General features: G+C 37.0%; 1 protein-coding gene across 3 annotated transcripts in view; it reads right to left on the reverse strand.

Annotated features, from left to right (window-relative positions):
* POLQ (DNA polymerase theta) overlaps positions 1 to 17,771 on the reverse strand; it is a 158,364-nt gene that overhangs the window by 81,354 nt on the left and 59,239 nt on the right. For all 3 annotated transcript variants that reach the window (XM_046001419.1, XM_046001420.1, XM_046001421.1), the window contains one exon: positions 2,307 to 5,401. In XM_046001419.1, the coding sequence (XP_045857375.1) occupies positions 2,307 to 5,401 (3,095 nt within the window). The remainder of the gene's footprint in view (positions 1 to 2,306; positions 5,402 to 17,771) is intronic.

Raw genomic sequence — 17,771 nt, forward strand, 5'->3', positions numbered from 1 at the left:
AAAGAAGGGCCATCTGTACCCCAATGTTTATTGCAGCAATGGCTACGGTCGCCAAACTGTGGAAGAACCAAGATGCCCTTCAGCGGATGAATGGATAAGGAAGATGTGGTCCATATACACAATGGAGTATTATGCCTCCATCAGAAAGGATGAATACCCAACTTTTGTAGCAACATGGACGGGACTGGAAGAGATTACGCTGAGCGAAATAAGTCAAGCAGAGAGAGTCAAGTATCATATGGTCTCACTTATTTGTGGAGCATAACAAATGACATGGAGGACATGGGGAGATGGAGAGGAGAGGGAGTTGAGGGAAACTGGAAGGGGAGATGAACCATGAGAGACTATGGACTCTGAAAAACAACCAGAGGGTTTTGAAGGGGTGGGGGGGGGGGTGGGAGGTTGAGGGACCATGTGGTGGGTAATAGGGAGGGCACGTACTGCATGGAGCACTGGGTGTGATGCCAAAACAATGAACACTGTTATGCTGTAAATAAACAAATAAAGGAATAAAAAAAAAAAAAAACACATTGAGATACCACCTGACACCAGTTAGAATGGCCAAAATTAGCAAGACAGGAAACAACGTGTGTTGGAGAGGATGTGGAGAAAGGGGAACCCTCTTCCACTGTTGGTGGGAATGCAAGTTAGTGCAGCCACTTTGGAGAACAGTGTGGAGACTCCTGAAGAAATTAAGAATAGAGCTTCCCTATGACCCTGCAATTGCACTGCTGGGTATTTACCCCAAAGATACAGATGTAGTGAAAAGAAGGGACACTTGTACCCCAATGTTTATTGCAGCAATGGCTACGGTTGCCAAACTGTGGAAGAACCAAGATGCCCTTCAGCGGATGAATGGATAAGGAAGATGTGGTCCATATACACAATGGAGTATTATGCCTCCATCAGAAAGGATGAATACCCAACTTTTGTAGCAACATGGACGGGACTGGAAGAGATTACGCTGAGTGAAATAAGTCAAGCAGAGAGAGTCAAGTATCATATGGTCTCACTTATTTGTGGAGCATAACAAATAACATGGAGGACATGGGGAGATGGAGAGGAGAGGGAGTTGAGGGAAACTGGAAGGGGAGATGAACCATGAGAGACTATGGACTCTGAAAAACTACCAGAGGGTTTTGAAGGGGCGGGTAGGGGGGGGTGGGAGGTTGAGGAACCAGGTGGTGGGTAATAGGGAGGGCACGTACTGCATGGAGCACTGGGTGTGATGCCAAAACAATGAACACTGTTATGCTGTAAATAAACAAATAAACGAATAAAATATATATATATATATATATAATGCCTTTTTTCTACATACTTTTGTGATTATATAAGTGAATAAGGAAATTACAATGTAATAGAAAATAATTCATGAGCACTGATGATTAACAAAAACCATGATGCTATGTCATTAAAATACCAAAAAAAGGAGATCCTTGTTGAAAATATATAGTTTTCACAAACTTATATTCTAATATTAATATATTATATATAAATAATCACACACACATATATATGATTTTCTTAAAAAAGAAACACCATGTTTAATGGTAAATTTTAGCATACTCTAGCACCAGATATGGCCTGGAGTTGAAGAAGAAGTGACAGTTGGTGACCTCTGTGAAGCCTCATACAGTGAAAAGGATAAGGAAGTCAACAATCAAACAGAAGAGCTCCATGCCCTGACACAGGGCCAAGTCCAGACTAGCACTGAAGAAAGAGCTACCGTTTGAGAGATGGATTCCTGATACACCCAATGATCAAGTGCTGGCCCTCAAACCAGCCACAACTGTGGTGGCTGCAGCAACAATAAGCTTGGCTTCTATGTCTTTGTCCTGAGAGAAAAGACTGGTCTGGAACTCCCTTTGGACCACCTATTGTGGAGATGTGCTCTAAGAAGGCTATTTAGGTGGCATCCGTGGCTTATGTAGAAAGAGGCAGACATAGGCCTCTTTCTTAGACCACAGCTACAACAGTGGATCAGTGCTAGGTAAATGAGTAGTCCCTTGGTGGTCTATATGAGTTCAGTAGTCCAGCCTGAGCTTTTTTCTCAGTGCTTGGCTCTCATACCCACATGTCTTGGAGTCACCCATCTCTTATACCAGATGGCAACTATTATTAATCTAGTTGCACTCAACAATAAAGCTGTTCTACAGGTAAACCCACATAGAAGAAACTTTAATTGAACTCCAAATAAATTTATTACATTTAATATCCAATACTGAAAAGGCTCAGGCCCATCCCAAACCACTATTTTACATATAAAGATGAAAATATGAAAAATTTTTTAAAAAGACTCTTACCTTGCTTAAACCTACCACCAATAGCAGCACTTTTAGATGTCAAACTACTGATCTTTTCACAAGCCAGTGAGATGGAAAATCGCTTCTTGCTCTGCCACTCCTTAATGAATGTTTGAAAGAGAGTTTGGTCACTTGCTACATCAATTATGGCCAAACTTCCTGGGCTGAATGAGGCTGGAGTTAACTGCAATCCATCTTGTGATAACTGCAGTGAAAGAGTTATGTCTCCAATAGGACTGTCCTCTTTTAAACCATTTCTACTCTCCGAATTTAAATCTTGGTTTTTAATATTTGAAGATGAGTCAAATGAGTAATTTTCACCAACCTGTAAAACACTATGTGTTTTCTGAAGTTTTACAGAAGATGTTCCAAGAATACTTGGAAATACCAGTTTAGAAGCAGATGCTGGAGTGGGTGTAGGAGGAATGAGTCCATTATCATCAACTATATAGTTCTCTTTACAAGGCAAGTGGGATGAGGTTTCAGCATGAAGGCCATTGGTTTCCAGTGTCCCAATCTTGCTTTTTTCTTCAATATTAGGGGCAAATGAGATTCCCTGCACCTGATTTGGCTCCAAATTTGAAATCACTTTTTGTTTGTCATTTACCTCTGTATTTTTTCCTTTCAAACTAGGCAAGTTTATAGTGGCTAATTTTTGCTTTTCATTTTCTAGAGGACTGGACACTTTGTCTAAAATTCTCTGCAGTCCTGGACTTAAATCAAATGATGCCCCTGACCATATGAATGCATTATTTTCCTCTGTCTCGGTTAATTTGGGTTTTTGAGACCTTTCATCTTTATCTCCTCCAATTACTTCTCTTTGTGGATAATCATTACCTACAGTCACTGAATCACTTAGTTCTAATGCTCTAAAAGATACTGCAGTATTCTGTTTCTCTTGGACAGGACAGACTTCTACATTGTCCAAAGCTTCAACCATCTGAGCAGAATCCACTTCTGAAAATATAATAGACTCATCACTGAAACAAGTGTACTGTTGCTGATTATCTTGATTCTCATTCATATTTGATTTTCTTATTGTGCCCTCTTGTTGCAGACACACAGAATGACTGAAATGGTTTGATGTTAGTGCAGAAGAGAGGGGTTCTTTCACTTGTATATCAGGTGGTTGTTCTTTTACTAGGTAGTCTTCACTGAAACTGTCAAACAGTAAACTATCACTCAAATTCAAACTTGTTTCAGGAACTGGCAGACATTCTGCTTCTATACCAGTGGTAGTTCTCTTTTGAGGAACCAGAGGTATAACTGGTTTCATAGCTTCTTGTGTTTGATAACCTTGAAGAAAACTATTTAATTGAGAGTCAGTGACTGAAAGTTCATTCCCTTTAAAACAAGGGCCATTCTCTCTCAAGAGTATTGGAGAAAGAAAAACTGAGCTTTCTGGAGTCAGGATATCAACCCCATCCAAATCAGTGCCTTGTTTCATATTATCTACAGGCTTAAGTTCCAAATGATTTTTATTTGTCACTCCGGGAAAATGCTGTTCACCAGGAAAAGGAATACAAATCTCATTCTGAAAAGAGAGTATGGAACTCTGGTTGTCTAAGCATTTCTGCATTTTCCCTGTTGCCAGCTTGGCATACTTTGCTTCTGGTTTGGCATTTTCAGTTGCCATCTGTTGTATTATTTTCTCTGACTGAGTATCCAGGTAGAAACTATCTTCAAATTCACAAGGAACTAAACCTAAGTCAGAAACACAATTATTCTTTGTTTCCTTTGCCACATAAGCTTCTGTTTTTTCTTGTTTTCTAGATGTATTCAGAAAATTCTCATGCTGGCCTTCTGATCCTTGAGTTGGGAGTACCTCAGTTCTGCTTATATTATCTCCTGATACCTGAAAATTATTTGATTTATTTTCCTCACTATTAAACTTCATAATTCCACACTTGACAATAATATTTGAGTCTCTATTCATATAACTACTGCCTATCTCACAGGGCATTTGTCTCTCTATTATTTTTTTCTGTTTGGTATAAGTGTTGGTCTGTCTATCAGATTGTTTTTCTGGGCACTGGTTAACTGAGTAGATGTCACGTTTTACATAAACATTCTGGTTTTTTGAATTGTTTTCTACCACCAACACTGTGTTTGTTTTTTCTGACTCAACAACAGCAGATTCTCTTCCATTTTCACTAACCATACTAGTGGGTTGACAAGTCACTTTTTTACTCTGGGATTGTGTGATAAAATGTTCCACAAGAATATTATTAGTTTTTGTTTTGTTTTTTGAACTTTGTTCTCTTTCTAATAAGAATGATGCTTTGTTATATTTTCCCTCAGCACAGAATGACACATTTTCAGCAAAAGGGTCTGGACTTCTAAATCCCACATTCTTTTCATCTAAGGTAAATGCATCTCCATAATAAACAGGATTAGACATAGTCTGTTCTTGTAAATCAATTCTACACATCTCAGTGTCTTGCTTAGGGCCACTGTGTTTAGATTGTTTTACATGTTTACTATGTTTCCAAGATCCAGAGGCAGTACTCATGGTTTCTAAACTGAAATTCTGAGCTTCTTTTTTTGTTTTCTCAAATAAAAGGGTCTGAACAACTTTCTTAGGGCATGCTCTTCCCTCATTCAGAGAGGTTCTTAGCTTTTCTCTACTTATATTCAAAGAAGCCCGTTTTCTTGCTCTGAAAATGGAATGTACCTGGCGTTCTTGATTCCCGTTCTGTAACTTATCATAAAAGGAGTTTGTATGCTCTCCACTTTTCTCTAAATCTTGCACAGTACTTGATGAATGCTTAGCAGAAGAATCACTAAACATTGAGTTACTTTTTTTCTTTGATGTTAATCTTTCACAAGATCTTTTAGTTTGGGATATAAATTTCTGTTCCTTTACTTCTGACTCACTGCTGGTCAATGAGTGTGTATTAGAATTTAAAAGGGAGTATGAATTCCATTGCACTCCCATTTCAACTAAGTCCTGCTGCAGAATCATTTTGGCTTCTTCCACAATAAGGGCTGCTGCTTCCCTTTCAGTTAAACCTTTTCTGCCAGTCACCCAAATAGTTCGCATATTCCGACGTTCTTCAACTGCTTCCTCTTCCTCATCCATTGCCTTCCGGGCACTATAAAGGATGCAGGAAAAGAAATAAATTAATGTATTGATTCATTCATGCATACCAAAATATTTACTAAGCATTTACCTAATCTGTTCTAGGAACTAAAGAAATTGTACTGAACAAGAGGGAAATATATCTACTATTTTCAAGCTTACATTTTAGTTGTAGAAATCAGAAAACAAATATTAAAATGCATTCTATGTCAACTGGTAAGAGTGGTGTACAAAAATGAAGTACCAGGAGATGGGTGGTTCTGTAATTTTTAAATAGCATAATTAGAGAAGGCCTCACCAAGATCCATTAAGCAGAAACCATTTAAAATAGTGTCATAAAACTTCCATTAAAAACAAATCCTATGGGGGCCTGGGTGGCTCAGTGGGTTACAGCCTCTGCCTTCAGCTCAGGTCATGATCCCATGGTCCTGGGATCGAGCCCCGCATTGGGCTCTCTGCTCAGGAGGGAGCCTGCATCCTCCTCTCTCTCTGCCTGCCTCTGCCTATCTGTGATATCCCTGTCAAATAAATAAATAAATCGTTAAAAACAAACAAACAAATCCTATGTAATATGAACTCTGGACAAAAATAATTAAAAGAACTGGAGAGTGACCAAAAGGAGAAACTGAAAACTGGAGTTTACTGATAGGCAAAATTTGAAAAAGAGCTCAGAATAACTGCAAGAGATAAAAATCCATTGTAGAAAGTCTGGATTTGAGAGATCCAAAGAAGGAGAACCCAAATTCTTCATATAAATTCTGCCCAAATATCTGGCTGCCCACTAATCTATCCAAGTGTGAGCAGACTCCAAAGTCTAAACAATTGAACAGAGTTTTGAGTGACTGTCTACTACAGGAAGACAAAGTTTAGAGTTTGAGTTCAGCCAAGCTAACTGATAAGGTATCAATGCTCTTCAGGGTGAAATAATAGATCCTATGCCCTACAAGGCAAAACATACACAAAATTGAAGTATCATGAAGAGAAAGAAAAACAAACAAACAAACAGGATGAGATATGACAATTTTTTTTAAAGATTTATTTATTTGACAGATAGAGATCACAAGTAGGCAGAGAGGCAGGCAGAGAGAGAGAGAGGAGGAAGCAGGCTCCCAGCTAAGCAGAGAGCCCAATGTGGGGCTCGATCCCAGGACCCTGGGATCATGACCTGAGCTGAAGGCAGAGGCTTTAACCTGCTGAGCTACCCAGGTGCCCCGAGATATGACAATTATTAAAGAAATAATAGCCAAGAGACTTCTGTTTCCAACAAGGATGGTGTAATAGGGACCAAGTTAGCCTGTAACCCAAAACAACTAAAACCAAGGCTAGCTCTTAAAGGACACTGCAGCTTCCATTTTGCTCTCTCTTGGATTACTTACTCTAGGGGAAGCAGAGGACAACATGCAGCTCTATGGAGAAGTTCACATGGAGAACTGAGCACCAGTTTGCCAGTATGCGTGCAAGTCATCTTAAAAGCAGAGCCAATTCAAACATTCAGATAACTATAGTCCCAACCAACAGCTTTACTAAAACCTCAAACCAGACCAGTAGCAAAGATGCTCCCAAGTTCATGACTCACAGAAACTTTGAGTTAATATATATTTATTGTTGCCTTTAAGCCACTAAGTTCTTTAAGATCTAATCTCTACACCTAACATGGGGCTTGAACTCATGACCTTAAGATCAAGAATAGCATGCTTTCTGACTGAGCCAGCCAGGCACCCCTAAGCCACTAAGGTCTTAAAGTAATTTGTTTCAGAGCATTAGCTAACTAATTAGCCTACTAAAATTATCAAACTTCAAAGATATGAAAAAGAAATCTCAAGGCCTACATATTTAGCACAAAAGAATTATACTCCCATTAAAATTCTTAAAAATAGCATGCAGAGCAAAGAAAGAGCATTTTCCTAAAACTCAGTAAAAGAAAGCATGGACCAAAAATTTATATCCAGCAAAGATGTGCCTCAAATATTAAGGTTATGGAAAAACAGCTTTAAACATACAAGATGTAGGGAATTCTATACTATATTAGTACTCAAGAAATCTATTAGTGGATAAATTTCATCCAATCAAGAGATGACTAGAAGTGGTTCAGCATTAAGACCAACGGTAAGAATTTGAATAAATAAAAATGTAGATTATATTAATTTTCCATCTCTACACTCTACAAGGATGGGGACAAGGATGGAAAATTAATGTACAAATGTTATATGTTGAGACAAAGTAGAAAATGTGCTTTTTAAATGGAAGGAAAAGGACAGGAAAAAAGAAAAAGTGAGCTCAATGTCGATGACTATTGTTCAGGCAGTATGTAGGTATTATAGAATACCATTAAAATCTTGACAAACTAGGGGCACCTGGCTGGCTCATTTGGAAGAGCATGTGACTCTTGCTCTCCAGGTTGTGAGTTCAAGCCTCATGTTGGATGTAGAGACTCCTTAAAAATAAAATCTTAAAAAAAAAAAAAACCTTGACAAACCAGATAATAAAAAGCAAACAAGTACCCACTAGAACAAAAATATATACCTTTTAAATATAAAAATAAAACTACAAAGAGTATCCTTGGGCAGAAAAAGAAACATAGTAAATATACAATACACATAATTATAAAATAATTTGAGAATTGAAACTAAAAAGTTTAGTTAAATCAATAAATGTGAACAGGATTAAATAATGTATCAAAAGAAAGATTTCAATTTGGATCAAAAAGTGAAAGATAATTACATCTCAATGTGGTATATAAAAGGTTTATCTAAAACAAATTGATTCTAAAAGACTAAAACTAAAGGGATGGACAAAAAAATTTCTAGACAAAGGGAAGCAAGAAGAAAGCAGTGAGGGACAGACTGCATTAAAAAAAAAGGGTAAAATTTACTGCTAAAAACACAAATCATAATAAAGATAACATGACCAATCAGTCATATACACTATGAATATGTACACACGAAATAACAAGCAATACTTTAATGAAGCAAAGACAGGAGATACAAGGAGACAGAGAGAAATATATTAACAATTAGTGGACTTCAGTAAACCACTCTCATTAAAAAACAGATGAAATGTTGAGGAGGGGAATAAATAAAAATAAAGAAGACTTAATGAAATAACCAGTGAAGCAGACTTTATGAATATAACTCAAATATTTTACCTTTATAATAGAGAACACATTTAGTTTGTATTAGTCATGTATTAGGTCACAAAGAAAACATCAGTGAGTTCCATAAAGTATATGTGTTACAAACTACACTATTAAATTGCAGTGCAATAAGACTAGAAGTCATTTAACAAAATTAAAAAAACAGAAAGCACTTCCACCTGGGCAAAAGAGGGAAAACATGAAAATTACATAATTTCTAACAAATAAGATGAAAACCTCTACATATCACACAGTCTGTGAAGTATACTTAAAATAGAGACCACAGGAAAATTCACAGCACTAAATTCATAGTACTACACTAAAAACAGCATTTATCAATAAAAACATAAGCCAACAAATTCCTAGTTCAACAAAATATTAGAAAAAGTACAACAAAATAAAAAGGAAGCATGAAGAATGAAATGTAATATTAAAAGAAAAAATTAATAAGGTATATTTTTTAAAAATAGACCCAATAGGCCAGAGGAGCCAAGATGGTGGAGGTGACACCAGGTTGCAGGAGATCAGCTAGATAGTTACCAAACCATTCCTAACACCTACAAACCCAACAGGAGATCAAAGAGAAGAGCAGCAATTCTAGAAACAGAAAATCGACCACTTTCTGAAAGGTAGGATGTGCGGAGGAGTAAATCTGAAGCGACAGGAAAACAGACTGCAGGGGCAGAGGTGGGCTCCCAGCAAGTGGTGGAGCAATGGAGCACAAAATTCAAACTTTTAAAACTCTGCTCCACTGAGGGACATCGCTCCAGAAGCTAAGTGGGGGTGGAAACCTCACAGGGACAGTGTGGTCTCAGTTCCCATGGGGTCAGGGAAGGATCTGCATATATTGGTGTCTGAGTGTAGCAGAGCTCACAGGTATCAGAGCGGGAAAGCCGGCTACAAAGACAGAGCCGAGGAGTGAGCTTTCAGCTCAGGGTTACCTTAAACCCAGTGGCATAGTCAGGCCACCGCTCTTTGAGCAGGAACTCCACAAGTGGCAGATCTGCGGAGACCCACCTTCATCTGCTAGAAGAGCAGAGCAGCAGGAATCTATTGGGTTTGGAGACTCCAAACGGGGCTGTGTGCGGGAGACAGAAACGCTCAGTCACAGGTCGGATAAGCCCGAGTGCAGCCAGGGGGATGGGAGTGATTGAGTGCTTTTCTCTGAGGGCACACTGAGGAATGGCGCCCTGAGCGCTCAGCTCCTCTGGGCCAAAGACTGGGAGGCTGCCATTTTCATTCCCGTCCTCCAGAGCTCTACGGAAAGTGTTCAGGGGAAAAAACTCCTGAGAGCGATACCGAGCAGGTTATTTAGCCCAGCACCTGGCAAGGGTGGCGCAATTCCGCCTCTGGCAAAGACATTTGAGAATCACTACAACAGGCCCCCACCCCCAGAAGATCAGCAAGAACATCCAGCCAAGACCAAGCTCACTGATCAAGGATAAGAGCAGAATTCCAGAGGAGGGGAAAGCAAAGCATGGAATTCATGGTTTTTTCCCCATGGTTCTCTAGTATTGAAAAGTTAATTAATTAATTTTATTTTTTTCTTATTCTAATTTTTCAACTTTTCCTCTTTCCTCTTTTAACATTTCTTAACTAGTTTATCTTAATAATACCTTTCTAAAAAAAGAAAATCTTTTTAAACCTTCATTATTATAGTCATATTTTATCCTTTATTGTATCTAACTTTATTTTTTGTATACATATAGGGTTGTTTCTTCTAAAAAAATTTTAGGATACAATTTCTTCTAATAGATCAAAATATACCCTAAATCTAGCACAGAGCTTTGTTCTAGTCTCCAGCCTGAGCAAATTTCTCTCCATTTCCTTTTTCTTTCTTTATCCAACCAACTTATCAATTCCTTTTTTAGAATTTTTAAAAAATTTTCATATTCCATCCCTTCATTGTGTTTACCCTTATTTTTGTATATAAATATATAAGTCTTTCTTTCTTTAATATTCTGGGAGGTAGTTTCTTCTAAGAGTCCGAAATACACCCATAATCAAGTCGGTGGCTCTTTTCTATTCACCAGTCTCATATATATATATGTATATATACATATATATATATATGGATGTAGATTATATTAATTTTCCATCTCTACACTCTACAAAGATGGGGACAAGGATGGAAAATTAATGTACAAATGTTATATGTTGAGACAAAGTAGAAAATGTACTTTTTAAATGGAAGGAAAAGGACAGTTTTTAAATATATATATATATATATATATATTTAAAAACTTTTAAAAATCTTCTTTAAACTTCCTTTTACCTCCTTTCTTCTCCCCCCCCAATTTGGGGTCTCTTCCAATTTGGTTAGCGTACATTTTTCTGGGGTCTTTGCCACCCTTAGAGAATTTTATTCTCTCATTCATATATTCTTATCTAGATAAAATGAAAAGACAGATAAACTTACCACAAAAAAGAACAAGAGGCAGTACCAAAGGCTAGGGACCAAATCAATACAGATATTGGTAATATGTCAGATCTAGAGGTCAGAATGATGATTCTCAAGGTGCTAGCTGGGTTTGAAAAAGGCATGGAAGATATTGGAGAAACCTTGTCTGTTGAAATAAAGGCCCTTTCTGGAGAAATAAAAGAACTAAAATCAAACCAAGCCAAAATAAAAAAAGCTATTAATAAAATGCAATAAAAAATGGAGGCTGTTACTGCTAGGATAAATGAGGCAGCAGAGAGAATTAGTGATATAGAAGACCAAATGATGGAGAATAAAGAAGCTGAGCAAAAGAGAGTCAAAGAACTACTGGACCACAAGGGGAGAATTTAAGACATAAGTGATACTATATGATGGAACAACATTAGAATAATTGGGATTCCAGAAGAAGAAGAAAGAGAGAGGGGAGCAGAAGGCATATTGGAGCAAACTACTGTAGAGAATTTCCCTAATATGGCAAAGGGAACAGGCATCAAAATCCAAAAGGCAGAGAGAACCCCCCTCAAAATCAATAAAAATAAGTCCACACCCCATCATCTAATAGTAAAAACTTACAAGTCTTAGGGACAAAGAGAAAATCATGAAAGCAGCCTGGGACAAGAAGTCTGCAACATACAATGGTAAAAATATTAGATTGGCAGCAGACTTACCCACAGAGACCTGGCAGGCCAGAAAGAACTGGCATGATATATTCAGAGCACTAAACGAGAAAAACATGCAGCCAAGAATACTATAGGCTAGGCTATCATTTTAGAAGGAGAGATAAAAAGCTTCCAGGACAAACAAAATCTTAAAGAATTTGTAAACACCAAACCAGCCCTATAGGAAATATTGAAAGGGGTCCTCAAAGCAAAGAGAGAACCTAGAAGTAGTAGACCAGAAAGGAACAAAGACAATATACAGTAAGAGTCACCTTAAGGCAATACAATGGCACTAAATTCAAATGTGTCAATAGTTACCCTGAATGTAAATGGGCTAAACACCCCAATCAAAAGACACAGGGTATCAAAATGTTAAAAAACAAAACCCATCAATATGCTGTCTACAAGAAACTCATTTTAGACCCAAAGACACCTCCATATTTAAAGTGAGGTGGTGGAAAACAATATACCATGCTAATGGACATCAAAAGAAAGCAGGTGTGGCAATCCTTACATCAGAAAAATTAGATTTTTTAAAAAGATTTTATTTATTTGACACAGAGAGATCACAAGAAGGCAGAGAGGCAGGTAGAGGGAGAGGGAGACACCGAGCAGAGAGTCCGATGCTGGGCTCAATCCCAGGACCCTGAGACCATGACCTAAGCCAAAGACAGGCTTAACCCACTGAGCCACCCAGGTGCCCCAGGATAAATTAGATTTTAAGCCAAAGAATATAATAAGAGATGAGGAAGGACACTATATCATACTTAAAAGTGTCTGCCCTACAAGATCTAACAATTTTAGATATCTATGCTCCTAACAGAGGAGCAGCCAACTATATAAACCAATTAATAACAAAATCAAAGAAACACATAGACAATAATACAATAATAGTAGGGGACTTGAACACTCCCCTCACTGAAATGGACAGATCATCCAAGATCAACAAGGAAATAAAGGCCTTAAATGACACATTGGACCAGATGGACATCACAGATATATTCAGAACATTCTATCCCAATGCAACAGAATACACATTTTTCTCTAGCATACATGGAACATTCTCCAGAATAGATCACATCCTAGGTTACAAATCAGGTCTCAATTGGTACCAAAAGGTTAGGATCATTCCCTGCATATTTTCAGACCACAATGCTCTGAAGCTAGAACTCAATCTAAGAGGAAAGATGGAAAAAACACAAATATATGTAAGCTAAAGAGCATCCTACTAAAGAATGAATGGGTCAACCAGCAAATTACAGAAGAATTGAAAAAATTCATGGAAACAAGTGATAATGAAAACTAAACGGTTCAAAATCTGTGGGACACAGCAAAGGCAGTCATGAGAGGAAAATATATAGCGATATAAGCCTTTCTCAAGAAACAAGGTCTTAAATACACAACCTAACCCTACACCTATAGGAGCTGGAAAAAGAACTGCAAAGAAAACCTAAACCCAGCAGGAGAAGAGAAATAATAAAGATCAGAGCAGAAATCAATGAAAGAGAAACCAAAAAACAGTAGAACAAATCAACGAAACTGGGAGCTGGTTCTTTGAAAAAATTAATAAGATTGATAAACCCCTGGCCAGACTTATCAAAAAGAAAAGAGAAAGGACCCAAATAAATAAAATGATGAGGGACAGAGGAGAGATCACAACCAACACCAAAGAAACACAAACAATTATAAGAACATATTATGAGCAACTATACGCCAGCAAACTTGACAATCTGGAAGAAATGGATGCATTCCTAGGGACGTATATACTACACAACTGACCCAGGAAGAAATAGAAAACTTGAACAGACCCATAACCAGTAAGGAGATTGAAGCAGTCATCAAAAATCTCCCAAAAAACAAGAGCCCTGGGCCAGATCCTTCCCCAGGGGAATTCTACCAAACACTTTTTTTTTAAAAGATTTTATTTATTTATTTGACAGAGGGAGATCACAAGTAGGCAGAGAGGCAGGCAGAGAGAGAGGGGGGGAAGCAGGCTCCCTGCGGAGCAGAGAGCCTGCTGCGGGGCTCGATCCCAGGACTCTGGTATCATGACCTGAGCCGAAGGCAGAGGTTTTAACCCACTGAGCCACCCAGGTGCCCCTCTACCAAACATTTAAAGAAGAATTAATACCTATTCTCCTGAAACTGTTCCAAAAAAATAGAAATGGAAGGAAAATTTCCAAACTCACTTTAGGAGGCCAGTATTACCTTGATTGCAAAACCAAAGATCCCATCAAAAAAGAATTACAGAACAATATCCTTGATGAACACAGATGCAAAAATTCTCACCAAAATACTAGCCAATAGGATCCAACAGTACATTAAAAGGATTATTCACCACGACCAAGTGGGATTTATTCCAGGGCTGCAAGTTTGGTTCAACATCAGCAAATCAATCAACGTGAAACAATACATTAATAAAAGAAAGAATAAAACCATATGATACTCTCAATAGATGCTGGAAAAGCATTTGAAAAAGTACAGCATTCTTTCCTGATCAAAACTCTTCAAGGTGTAGGGATAGAGGGTACATACCTCAATATCATCAAAGCCATTTATGAAAAACCCACCGTGAATATCATTCTCAATGGAGAAAAACTGAGAGCTTTTCCGCTAAGGTCAGGAACACTGCAGGGATGTCCATTATCACCACTGCTATGCAACATAGTATTAGAAGTCCTACTCTCAGCAATCAGACAACATAAAGAAATTAAAGGTATCCAAATCGGCAAAGAAGAAGTCAAACTATCACTCTTTGCAGCTAATATGATACTTTACGTGGAAAACCCAAAAGACTCCACTCCAAATCTGCTAGAACGTGTACAGGAATTCAGTAAAGGGTCAGGATATAAAATCAATGCAAAGAAATCAGGTGTGTTTCTATATAACATCAGCAAGATAGAAGAAAGAGAAATTAAGGCATCAATTCCATTTACAATTGTACCCAAAACCATAAGATACCTAGGAATAAACCTAACCAAAGAGGCAAAGAGTCTATACTCAGGAAACTACAAAATACTCATGAAAAAAATTGAGGAAGACACAAAGAAATGGAAAAATGTTCCATGCTCATGGATTGGAAGAACAAATACTATGAAAATGTCTATGGTACCTAAAGCAATTTACACATTTAATGCAATCCCTATCAAAATACCAACAATTTTTTTTTTCTTAAGAGATGGAACAAATAATCCTAAACTTTATATGGAACCAGAAAAGACCTCAAATAGCCAGAGGAATGTTGAAAAAGAAAGCCAAAGTTGGTGGTATCACAATTCCAGAATTCAAGCTCTATTATAAAGCTGTCATCATCCAAACAGTATGGTACTGGCACAAAAACACATATACATCAATGAAACAGAATAGAGAGCCCAGAAATACACTCTCAACTCTATGGTCAACTAATATTTGACAAAGCAGGAAAGAATGTCTAATGGAAAAAAGACAGTCTCTTCAACAAATGGTGTTGGGAAAAGTAGACAGCCACACGCAGAAGAATGAAAATGGACCATTTCCTTACACTACACACAAAAATAGACTCAAAATGGGTGAAGGACCTCAATGTGAGACAGGAGTCCATCAAAATCCTTGAGGCAGCAACCTCTATGACCTCAGACACAGCAACTTCTTCCTAGAAACATTGCCAAAGGCAAGGGAAGCAAGGGCAAAAATGAACTATTGGGACCTCATCAAGATCAAAACTTTGGCATAGCAAAAGAAACAGTCAACAGAACCAAAAGACAATTGACAGAATGGGAGAAGATATTTGCAAATGACATATCAGATAAAGGGCTAGTATCCAAAAATCTATAAAGAACTTATCAAACTCAACACCCGAAGAACAAATAATCCAATTAAGAAATGGGCAGATGACTTGAAGAGACATTTCTGCAAAGAAGACATCCAGATGGCCAACAGACACATGAAAAACTGCTCCACGTCACTCGGCATCAGGGAAATGCAAATCAAAACCACAATGAGATACCACCTCACAGCAGTCAGAATGGCTAAAATTAACAAGTCAGGAAATGACAGATGTTGGTGAGGATGCGGAGAAACAGGAAACCTCTTACACTATTGGTAGGATTGCAAACTGGTGCAGCCATGCTTGAAAACAGCATTATCAACTCAAAAAGTTGATAATAGAGCTACTCTACAAATCAGCAATCGCACTACTGGGTCTTTACCCTAAGGATACAAATGTAGTGATACAAAGCGGCACGTGCACCTGAATGTTTATAGCAGCAATGTCCACAATAACCAAACTATGGAAAGAACCTAAATGTTCAGCGACAGATGAATGGATAAAGAAGAGGTGATATATATATACACACACACAATGGAATATTATGCAGCCATCAAAAGAAATGAAATCTTGCCATCTGCAACCACATGGATGGAACTAGAGGGTGCGAAATAAGTCAATCGGAGAAAGACAACTATCATATGATCTCACTGAGATGAGGAATTTAAGAGGCAAAGTGGGGGGCTTGGGAGGTATGGAAGGAAAAAATGAAACAAACTGGGATTGGGAGGGAGACAAACCATAAGAGACTCTTATCTCACAAAACAAACTAAGGATTTCCAGGGGGAGGGCGGTAGGGAGAGGGTGGTTGGATTTTGGACATTAGGGAGGGTATGTGCTATGGTGAGTGCTCTGAAGTGTGTAAGCCTGATAATTCACAGACCTGTACCTCTAGTCCTAATAATTATATGTTAATTTAAAAAAAAAGGAATGGTTGCCAAATATTCAAGAATCAAAAAAAAAAGTTGTCAAAAAAATACTGTCATGTTTATTTTTTCTCTCCAATATTCCACTGCACATAAAAGATTGAATTTGAAGATGTAAGGGGGGAAAAAGTTTGTTACTTAGCTAAGCAATGCAAGAGTTTATATCAAAATTTAAACTTTTCATAATATAGATCAATAGTAATTTTGCACATTTTTTCCTAATATGACTCTATGTGAAGAAGACTTTAATTATAACTGATAGCATTTTATGATGGGGAGCTGCAGAAACTATAACATTTCCCTAGAACATTTTGTTGATACTGATAAATTTAAAGATTCTTTCAAATTTATGTAGCACTCATTAGAACTCAAATTTAGTAATAGAGAGTTGACATGAGTTGGTGAATTTAATTAACATGGATATAATTTTAAAACTGGTACAGTTTGCTTTAAAGCTAAATTATTCTAAAAAACTAGGTTTTATAAAAACAAATTTTAAAGATAAATTATTTTTATGCTCTATTCCATTTTTGGTCAAACTTTAGGTTATTTGAAATTATTTGCCTCAACCATATGTTACATTAACTCTAAATATAGATTTATTTTTCTAATTTAAGTAGAGCTTCTGAATCGATAGGTGTTGCAAGTTTCAAATACATCCATTTCTTCTAAGTATAAAAAGGACTGTAAAATATCTCATTGATTTTTTATATTGATTACAAGTTGAAATGCCAATATTTGGGATTTATTGGTTTAAATAAAATATATCATTAACATTAAAAAAACAGACCTAATAAAACAAGATCCTAGATTTTTAAAGAATTTCAAAAGTAGATAAGCCACCAGCTAATCTGATTAAGAAAAATCATAAAGTAGAAATTCATAAAACAGAAAATTACATAGAAGGAATAACTATTGAAAAAGAAAAAAATACTTAAAATTCCGAAGAAACTAACTTACAAATAAATCTCTATAAAAATATATTTGAAAATCCAGATGAAACAGTAATTTCCTAGGGAAATACAGATTACTAAAATTGACCCTAGAGATAGAAAGCTTAGAGAGACTAATTTCTGAAAATAATGAAACAGACAAAATGATCGAGAACTAACCATCCAAGATAGTTTCATACAGTAAACATATCAAACCTTCTACTGGTCTCACGACTCTATAAATTACTGCAAAGCACTGAAAACAAAAACCACTTCATAATTCTTTTTTATGAAGAAAGTCTGATGCCAAAACTTGAATAAAGATAGTGCAAAAAAACACACAATGCAAGAAAAATATAGACCATTTTTATTTATAAATAACAGTGCAAAAGTAACTATTGTAAACATTAGCAAACAGAAACCAACATCATGTAATAAAATAAGATGACCAAATTTTGGAACATATGATTGATTCAGTGTTAGGAAAC

This window comes from Meles meles, chromosome 4 (genome assembly GCF_922984935.1).
Source record: "Meles meles chromosome 4, mMelMel3.1 paternal haplotype, whole genome shotgun sequence".
NCBI lineage: Eukaryota > Metazoa > Chordata > Mammalia > Carnivora > Mustelidae > Meles > Meles meles.